Raw genomic sequence first — 10,653 nt, forward strand, 5'->3', positions numbered from 1 at the left:
AGAGAGACTGAGAGAGAGAGGGGGGGAACAGACAGACTGAGACAGAGACAGAAACAGAGATACGGAGAGAGAGGGGGAGAAAGAGAGAGAGAGAGAGAGTGAGAAAGAAAGGGAGGGGCGAGACCCACTTATTGTAAACCAGCACCTCAAACTGCCAGTGTAAATCAATGTTTATAGACTTTCCTGTTTTAACAACACTACACGTCAAAAGAATTTGACTTCTCTCCCTGCGATCAGATACAGGCAACACATCCTATTTCAGAACAACTCAACAAGGAACGTTCATGTACATATTATTATACCTTTGTCCACATCATGGCACTACCATCAGACCGATAGCAACTACAGAAATAACAATAAAAGAACATACAAGGACATAATAATATAACGTTGACGCTAAAATCCTGAGTTGCACCTCAATATCACTGCATGCAATGTTCAAGTAATTAATCAGTTATTCTCTCTCAAGTGATAATTAATTCAGTCAACGATTCAGACGCGTCCTCAGCATGGCGTACCAAGCTCATTACTTCAGCTCAGAGTTTTTCACACTTTTTTAATGCTCAGGTTCAAGTCAACATAGACCTTTCATGTAACGGCAAAATCCAATATGATTAAAGCCTCATTACTATAAGATGTAAGTAAAAAATAAACGTGGAGAAGTGGACTTTATCACCTTTCTCTGTCTCTCTGTCTCTGTCTGTCTGTCTGTCTGTCTGTCTGTCTGTCTGTCTGACTGTTTCTCTCTCTCTCTCTCTCTCTCTCTCTCTCTCTCTCTCTCTCTCTCTCTCTCTATCTATCTATCTATCTATCTATCTATCTATCTATCTATCTATCTATCTATCTATCTATCTATCTATCTATGTCTCTCTCTCTCTCTCTCTCTCTCTCTCTCTCTCTCTCTCTCTCTCTCTCTCTCTCTCTCTCTCTCTCTCTCATGGCAGAGGTCTTGCACTCATTGAGCACAATAAATGTCTCAGAGAATAAGAGCTTAATGCCCCTGTACATAGTGATATCTTTTTTAAAACCTAAAACCTTTCTTAACCTTACAGTCTCAAGTATGATTTTTTTTTTAAAAGAAGCGAAAAATCTGTTCCTGTATTACTGGACTCAAACACAGGGCTACTGTATTCCACGATGGTGGATTACCGTACACAGCAAAGCTGAAAGCTAGGCACCTTTGGAAACAAGAGAGGAAAAGCTTTTGAAAACATTTAATTAGAAAAAGGAGAACGGGGTGGTATATCAGCGAAATGTCGTTGTACTTCTTTCTTACAATTCGTTTTTGGCAGGATATTTTTGAGGTGGCAAATTACGCATCTATAGTCATACATTGTGAGTGGTTCTGAGCTGGTCCAACCTCTCTTTGTAAGTTGATGGAAAGCGCCTCAAAAACGAAGGTGTATCACATGCAGCTGTATGTAACATAACAATATAAAAATACATGTTATCAAAAGTACATAGAAGGGAACATGTTTTATGTTATGAGCCAAATCAACCTCACAGAAAGCGCTCCGCTCCCAGGAAAAAAAAGGTACAATTTTCAAGCGTTTACACTACTTTTACGATACAACCATGATAGTACATATGTCTACCTACTTGCGGCTACATATCATAATGAACGCATATTATGTTCAACATTTTTCTTTATTCTCGAATTTAAAGTAAACCCAAAAGAAGAGCTTAATTTGACTGTGTCGTCAGAAATAATCCCCATTTTTTTCCACGTTCTGTACGTTGATAGACACCTAACTTATCCACAGTATGTACAATGACAAGGTAACCCGTTTAAGTACACTTTGACACAAAATACCTTTCATTTTCTACTGCTGGTGTGAGTCTCACACAATTATTTCTTTCCCTCAAGCAGTAATGCCCGCACTTGAGTTATGTGCACCACAAATGATAATATACATCCTCTCAGATGGGTGTGTTATTTGCTAGGTCTGAACAGTGAGCAATAAGTGTGTCAATCCCCAGCTACACACGAAGTATACAGACCATGATCACTTTGGTTCTAAGCCTAACAGTACCAACAGAGAAACAATCAATTAATATGCTTTTAGCATTTCGCTACGTACCTCAGAATGACAAAGGTCTATCTGACATTTTAGGCCTTTTTGTGGCTCTATCTGCTCTATCAAAATCGTAAGAATGTTTGGAGTTGTTATCAAGATATTCAAAGAATTGCATTCCAAAAAAGCTTGACATGATGTTGAAACTCCAAATCTTTGACGTCAAATTTCTCAAAACTGATCACATAGAACCTTATAATTCTGATGTAGTGTTTTGTTTAGAAAGAGGTGCAGTTGTTTGGGGATACACACAATTATACGTGTAATTTGCAGTTCATTTAGAACGGATCAACAGACGCTGATCAGTAATGCCAGATCATGTACTTCCAGCTGCAGGACTTTTCATGAGCAGGTCGATCACAGTCGGGAGTTTCTCTAGCTTCAACTTAACTATCTCTGGCACTGGGTCTCCGTTCTTGAACCTAGAGAAAAGGGCGAGATAAGGAACGATGTATCAGGGCATTGTCGGACATTTGTTTCTGAGATTAGACTTTTGGTTAATCGAATATATGCTTACGTAAGACCAGTGAAGATATTAAGTTAGATGTCTGGTAAATGGTGTATAGTATAAATACTATGTGAAGTTAGAACATTTTGCTTTATGCTATTGCTTTTGGTGTGGACAACAAGGGGTGACAGGGAAGAAGTGAATGTGGATAGGTATGCAAAAGTAATCAGCTTTATAAAAAAAAATTTAAAAACATAGGCCATTCCCAGTCAGTGATGTATGTCTTTTGTAATATTTCCCATAAATACAAAAATGTTTTTCAATCTTCTTTTTCTAAGTAAGTATTTTTGTCACATGTATAGAGACCAAAGCCTATATTGTTCCAAATATTCTATCTCACTTCATCAAACTTGAACTCAGTAAGTCCCATATATCCTTCCTTTTGCCTCATAGCAGGCGTCCCTACCATTAATTAATGAACACGTGCCCACAACTAGAAACTACTGTCCCAATAAAGACCACAGTGAACCACTCACTTGCTCTGGGACCCGTCCTGGTCGATGTAGATCATGGCGGCCTCTGTGGACTTGACCCCGAGCTGTGTCCCGTCGTTGTACAGAATCCAGACCGCGCCCGTGGCGTAGAATGAAGCCCAGCCGGTGTACGGCACAAACACTTGCCGGATCGGGTCACAGCCGGAGGACGGCGTGCTGCTGGGACTGTCGCTGTAGTAACTGGACACGGACATATCCAAGGAATTGCGAACCTGTGTTGGAAGATACAGGTCAAGACCGCTTCTGTCGGCCATGGACGGCATGACAAATTCTTTCTGAGGAGACATGGGAACCGCCGGTTTCCTCTGACTCTGAAACCCTGAATCTGAGCTGGAATGGTTTGGGTTATCTCTCGGCCTGGACGAAATTTTTTCTATTTTTGGTGTCAAACTGAATTCTCTTGACCTGCTCTCTTTCAGTCGGAGTGGAGAAGCCATGCAGGAATTCTCAGCTGTAGTGTGATGGGTTTGCTCTGGGGAAATAAGGCTGTCCCTGTTTTCACTGGAGCTCAGGGACTCAAGAGAGCAAGTACTCATGTCCTCCGCTAGAGACGAGAGCTTTGACGGAGAAGAGCATGCCACTTTCCTGACAGGCATTCTCTTCTTTGGAGATGAACAGGGGAGGGGAGTTTGGCACTTTCTAAGGGAGTTTTCAACTTCTTGAATATCACAGGATACTAATTTCTGAGTTTGCATTGAATGGCCCATGGCTACAGCATTTGATAAGCTAACCAATGAACCCATGGATTCATTCATGGATTCTGGTAAATTACTCTGTCCTGGCATAACTTGCTCTAGGCTGTCAATCTTTTGTTCCATGGGTTGAAAATGCTGAACTGCATACGCACTATTTCGAGAAAAGCACTTACTTAAAGAGTCTGATGATGCCATGACTTCACTGCCTTGCCGAACGGAAGAGAAAGGCAGAGAGGGTGAATTCTCATCATGTGCCGAAAAAAGGTTGGGAGGATTATCATTCGACGCAGTCGCTCCAGTTTGGGCAGCGTTCACGTCAAATTCGTCACCGTCACTACAGTCAGAGAGTTCTAAAGACGGAGTTGGGCGACAGGCGATCAAATCTGGGTCCAGAGTATGAACACTTGTTGTAGGCACAGGGGAACGTAACGGCTGTGTCAGCAAAGTGTCAGGAAACAAATTCTTGCGTACACTCTTCACTTTTTCTGGGGTGACAAGAGCTTGCACTGAAAAGGCCAACTGTTCTTGTTGTCTGGCATAATGCTTCTTGTTGGAGTCTACACTATACCCTAGTAAATGTTTATGAGGGTGTTGAGTTTTCTTTGGTGTACTGTAGTCACTTAGCGTTACCGGGGGTATACTTTGGCACACGGGGGTAAATGGCACTGTGGACGGCTGCTCGAAAAGATCACAGGAATTTCCACAACCAATGGACTCATTGAAAGTTCCAAAATGATTACGGTTTGAGTCTGGATGACTGATGGGACCATTGTAAGGCATCTGTTGAGCTGTATACATATCGCTCAATGGAAGACCTGAGGCCAACATCAAACTGCTCGGTAACCCTGACCCTGCACTGACGTCATGCCGGTCAGAACTTAGCACAGCTGTGGAGTAATTGAGTTTCTGCGGAGTGTTCGTTGCTGAGTGGCTGGCGACACTAGGGCTACAGCTACTGTCGACGAACTCGGAGAACTGTGCTGGTACCTCGTGAGTATTTCCTCCACTCGGTTCAAAGCCCTCATTCGGGTGAGTACCACAAAACCACTCAGGTACATTGTGGTTGTCCACTCCCAGGTACAAGGGATCGGGAGTGTAAGAAAACTCACTGGCATTGTTGGGGCTCTGGTAGACAGAGGCAGGGTCCTCTCCATGGCAAGGACCATCAGAGGACGGTGAGGCTGGAACGTGGTGTTGGAAATTCTGTTGTTGGACGGTGTGGTGATCCGGAGCCAACACTGAGTAGGATTTCTCTCGAGAATAATGAGTGTTATCAGAGGTGGAAGGTTCTGAGAGTTCTTTGCCAGCTACCTGAGTTGTGATGTGGAAGGGTGCGCTGTTTCTGTGAAAATATGAAGTATGTGTCTGTTTGATAACAAAGCATGTCTTTTATTTCCTCCCTCATGAGGTTTACGAGACGAGCACTCAGCACTATATTGGCAAAGTAAACACAAACTGGTGCTGTTAGAGGCAAGTATTGGTTTTTCTCAATCTTTCTCTAAGCCCCCACAAAATCTCGAGAGGAATAAATGAAGGTACGTTATTAGCTCTTTAAGGATGTAGCAGGCACATAATAAATCCAATTAGCTGCAGGCTGAAGGCAATGTATAGGCATAATAATATTTCGAACCATCACTCACAAATCAGAAACACGAGTTTGTAAGCATATTTGATGTTCGGTAGTTGTGGCTTTTTTTCTCTAAATGTCAATACAAAGAGTTTCGAAAGAATACCTTTATATCAAGACTGGTTAAAAAGTTAGCTTCAATAGAGCTTTGGTTGTATGGGTTAGGCATTAAGCATATAGTACTTACGTGCCAATGGTGATGGGAAAATATTCCTTGGAGGAGTCTCGAGAGTGCAGCACGCCCACAGATTTCTCTATCTCCACACACTGAGCTTGACACTGAATGAGTAGAAAGATCATACAATATCTAGCCATCTTCTTATTGGTACATTCACAGTCCATCCCTGTGGTCTTTTACGTTGAGAATGTCATGCAGGATATACATTTGCGCCTACAAGTTCACAGAGGCTTTACAGCAACACAGCATCAACGATATTAATGTAACTGTGAAGATTTTGACGTTTGTATTTTTAGGCTCTCCGAGAAGGTTGCTCTGCCTCATTTGCCTTCAGTTTTGCCATCGAGAACCAGTTGTTCAAGGCATTTATGTCTATTCAAGTGCCTCGGAAAGTGATTTTTTTCCAACTCTACTATATCATACAATTTTAATTGTCAAGTGAAGCCCAGAAAAATGCGATCTTTTTCTTTTTAGTAAAAAACATGCTTCAATAGATCATGTACCCCCCCCCCCCCCCAACTACAATATAGTTTGTTTTTATTATTTTGCAGAAAAAATATAGATCTGATCTATATATTGTGTTTTTTTAGGAGGATATGATTTAGGAGGCGGGCTCTATCCTGCCTGTCAGGTCCAACTCGGGATGAGAGGGATACAGTTCCGAACAGAAAGACCGAGATGAGATACTCGATAAAGATTCTCCCCTCATGAGAATCGAATAGCACACTGCACTGATATAACATACAAGCGCTGTGTGAATGTTTTAAATTTCTGAAGAGACACAATTAGAATTTATGCACTCTATTAAAAGCAACAAAAACAGCCGTAACAAGAAATAAGAAAGCCCGGCTATGAACAGAAATAACTTGTCTGCTTTATAATGAACACTTGAGAATTTTATAAATATATCCGAAAAACAAAGAAAAACCTATTGCGTGATAAATAATTTTATACGTGTTTTTAAAAAAACTTACAAAACTAATTCCTTTGTAGCTAAAAACTACACAAGAGTGAAGGTAACTCACGTCTGGACCTAAAAGACGTTGCTTTACCTATTCACATAGTAAAAGCAATTCTTTCTTTTTCTTTTCTAATTCTAATTATTAATATCCAACCAGCTGTTAACTGGCACGATCACAAGGCAGATCCTTTCATGGATCCTGGAGAGGAAGAAGGAACAGCTATAGTATGGTGCCGCATGCAATGATGCCTATTCTCCAACCAAGTAAGTACCAAGTAAGTTATTCTAATTATTTACCTGTTTTGCATAATCAATCATTTCTCTGGTGGCGTCACAGACCCGGCTGTTGAGGGCATCAGCGTCCAGGGTGAGAGAACTGCCGTCCTTGTCCGTGATGATGACAGAGGACTTGCTCAAGACAATGTTCACACCTGTTGGAAGACATCAGTTCAGATACATAATACTATAAAAGGACTTGGGTAAAATCAAAGTACAACGTACAAATGTACTTTCTTTATCCTAAAAACAAACATTTATTTTTTTTCTTTTGTTCAGCCTCATGACTGCGCCCTTTTCTGCAAGTATGTCCCCCCCCCCCCCCCCCCTTTCCCCTTGTGTTTGTTTTGTTTTGCTGTTATTGTTGTTTTGTTTTTGTTTTGTTTTTTGTTGTTGGGGGGGGGGTGTTGGCAGGTTTTTTGTGTTTTTTTTGTCTTTCCTTCTCTATTCCAACTGTTTTTAAAAACTATAATCAGAGGACCAAACGCACCCCTTTCAAATGACATTTTTTTTCAGCTTCGTCCAGTATTGAAACTGTGCCATGATTATTCAATATAATGAATCCAACATCTGTGTTTTGAAGAATTTTTACTATGCAAAATAAATATTTCGTGACACGCGTTTCAACCTGAATGAATATACAAGAAAGACTTAAAAGCAGAGAAAAATTGTCCATATATATAATAATAACAAGAACGATAATAACAATAATGATAATAATGATAAAGATAATAATAATAATGATAATAATAATAATGATAATAATGATGACAAGACTGGGCGCTCACCATCTATAAAGTTGGCTTGAAAATCTGCTTGTGGTGAGTTCTCCATGAGTTTACACCGGGCTCTCTCCGTCACTAAGGACACTTTGGACGTTCGTGATTTGACAACATCAACAAATCTTTGAAAAGAAAAAAGTGAATGAAATCAAGATTAAAAGTGTAACTACAACATGATTGTCAATTTTAAGTCTATTCAATTTTGATAGATTATTGTCTGTGAGGTTTAAGTTTGTTCAAAGAGAGTTTATTAACATCTCAACAGCCTTTGGATCAACAACAAGAAAATGTTAAATTTCTTCCTCCGACATATAAGGTTATAAGTGCCAAATGTCTTGGTGGCATTTTCGAAACAATAGGTCTCTCTCAGAATACAATGCATCATAAAATTGCTATCTGACAGTCACAATGCATACAGACATAAGTGCAAGTGGAATTAAAGATGTGAAGCATCTCATATTATGACAGAATAATAAACAATGAAAAAGAGTAAAAATACAAAATTTAAAAAACAAAACAGTAAAACAAGTCTAAGAAGTAAAAGCCTTACTTATAAGCGTGTAAATATTTCTTCCAATGCTTGGATGACACGTTTGGGTACGAGTACACCTTGTGTGCTTGGTTCGGCATGGGGCAGCCATCCAGGGAGGCAACTCCTTCAGGATTCTGGTAAATTTCGATCTGCAATATAACAGGGGAATAATAAAGTCAGACGTGCGACAAAAATGACAGCTAGGCTATGATTCTCAGCACATTATATTGACAGAAGTCTGCGTAAAAATCCTACAGGGTGGGTGGTTTTCAGACACTTTGGACGTGGTGTGGTTTGCTCCTTCTTTCCTTTCAAACGTAATTATTTCGTCATTATCTCTCCTCCTTCTTTTCGTGTGTATGTTTCTCTTTAGTAATACCCTTCCTCTAAGACCAACACTTGTATGACCTAATCGTGTAGGAAATGACGTCGAACTCTTACGAAAACTAAAGCGAATCCTACTGGTCACGGCTACAGCGACAAACATAAAAGAAAAGATGTGTTGTTTAAGCTACATGATTAAAAGTGTACTGAATAACAAGATTATTTTCTTGTTCCAAAATATGGCGTCCCTTTCAAGAAACCTACTATCATAAATAGACTATTTTTCAGCTTGTTTTTAAAACTACATTTTGTTTCAAATTCGGTTTCACTTACATTATGCGTTTGCACCCAATTAGAATACCATACAGTGTTCATAATACCGGGTGCCCATTGGAGGACCGGTTCGGATCGATTCGGTTCGGTTTCTGGCGGCTAGATAGACCAACAACCCAGCCCAAACCGATCATCCGACATGCGGCCATGAAAACAAACGCGTTTGTTATTGAAGGTCATCATTGGCTCCGTCGGTTTTGTGCCTCTCGTGGAGGACATTCGGCTAGCCACAAACCGACAAAATCGAGCTGATGGACAACCGGTATAAGTTATTGAGACCTCCCATAAAGTAGCCTTCGGTTATCTAAACGCCCCCCCCCCCCCCTCCCAAAAAAGGGGGGGGGGAGAAGAAAAAAGAAAAAAAAAGAGAGAACAAGAAGCTTTCAGGGATCTTTCCTTATTTAATTTACGATAATAACTTATAAAATGTTATTTCCCAGTAGCAAGACTCCAACAAAGCCTCACCTGCAGGCCATCTGGCGACACGTGGAACAGCTCCTTCACTCCCTCTGGGCCGTCACACTGACCACTTAGTTGACCCACAAGCTCCATGGAAACATGGCCACTGTCTGTTATGGTCATCTGAGAAACAAGGCCAAAAGTTATTATTATCAGACCCGTATGGCTGTGTGAGTTTTAGTGACATTATAATCAAAATTGCGTGGCTTTGCCACTGGCTAGGAGAGACAAAGTTGTACTTTTACTTTTTCATCCTCTATTGCCGCTGAGCTTCATTGATAAATTTAAGCAGTTTTCAACTCTGAACAGCTCTTTAAATTGAGATGTCGTTGGCAGTGTTATTAAATGCTGAAAAAACGCAAGGGAGAAGTGGAAAGTGGTCATTTGTGCAGGTGATTGTCTTGGACAGGTAAGTCCGTAATAGTAGGTTCGACTATACTGCCGTAGGCCTATTCTCTTTTTGATGTTATAGTATTTTCTGCACGATGAATGAGCTGTCAACATCAAATTGATATGAAAACGTATTGCCTGCTATATATTCCTGCCAAAGAACAGAATTACTGTTGAACCTGTCTAAGACGGACACCCATTATAGAGGAGAAAAAGTTACCTTCTTAGACAGTTGTTCGTCTTAAACAGGTAGCCGTCTTAGGCGGCCATCTTACACCGAGTCAAAAACAACGTCAAAAAATACTCAAGCGAGGAAAAGGGACGAGGTCGTTTGTACAGGTCATTGTCTTATACAGGTGGTCGTTAGAGCAGGTTCAACTATGTTTGACCTGTGTGTACTTACAATGGTCTTGTTGAGCCTTTGCCTGAAAGGCTTCAGCCTCGCGGTGTTGATGGGAGGACATTGTGGAAGAGCTTCCATGGCTGAAAAAGAACAGACGGAATAAATAATATAATATGATTTCTATATCATGATGAAGCCTGTTTCATCTCAAACAATTTTACTTTTAGTAAGAGTTTTATGGCCCTTACAATACAACAAGGTCATAATAAGTGCCGAAGATCAGAGGTGTTACTAGGAGTAACGCACACAAAACAGGAGGAGGGGAGATAAGGACAATAGATGTTTGATAGGAAAGAAGGACCAAATCAAACTAGAACGCCCGTCAACTGCCCACCACCTCAAACATACCTGGACAGCGGCATTGCAAGGAGTCAGATTATTTTGAAAGAAACAGACAAAATTGAAAGGATGATAGGATGCCTCCCTCAAGATGGTGGAGATAGAAACTTGGCAAAAATAGAACTGAGCAGGGCGCCAATAGCGTGGACAGACAGACAGACAGACAGACAGACAGACAGACAGACAGACAGACAGACACACACACACACACACACACACACACACACATACACACACACTCACACGCACACACACACATACACACACAGGCACACAG

General features: G+C 40.7%; 1 protein-coding gene across 1 annotated transcript in view; it reads right to left on the reverse strand.

The window, feature by feature from the left end:
* Positions 1-2,185: 2,185 nt before the first annotated feature.
* Positions 2,186-10,653, reverse strand: part of LOC101855999 — a gene marked incomplete at its 5' end in the record, with an annotated part of 8,900 nt that continues 432 nt past the window's right edge. The window contains 8 exon segments of the mRNA XM_005091430.2: positions 2,186-2,497; positions 3,060-5,114; positions 5,587-5,678; positions 6,836-6,969; positions 7,603-7,718; positions 8,147-8,277; positions 9,251-9,367; positions 10,038-10,117. Coding sequence (XP_005091487.1) covers positions 2,392-2,497; positions 3,060-5,114; positions 5,587-5,678; positions 6,836-6,969; positions 7,603-7,718; positions 8,147-8,277; positions 9,251-9,367; positions 10,038-10,115 — 2,829 coding nt within the window. The 3' untranslated portion in view covers positions 2,186-2,391.

The sequence above is a fragment of the Aplysia californica genome, unplaced genomic scaffold (assembly GCF_000002075.1).
Source record: "Aplysia californica isolate F4 #8 unplaced genomic scaffold, AplCal3.0 scaffold00030, whole genome shotgun sequence".
Taxonomy (NCBI): domain Eukaryota; kingdom Metazoa; phylum Mollusca; class Gastropoda; order Aplysiida; family Aplysiidae; genus Aplysia; species Aplysia californica.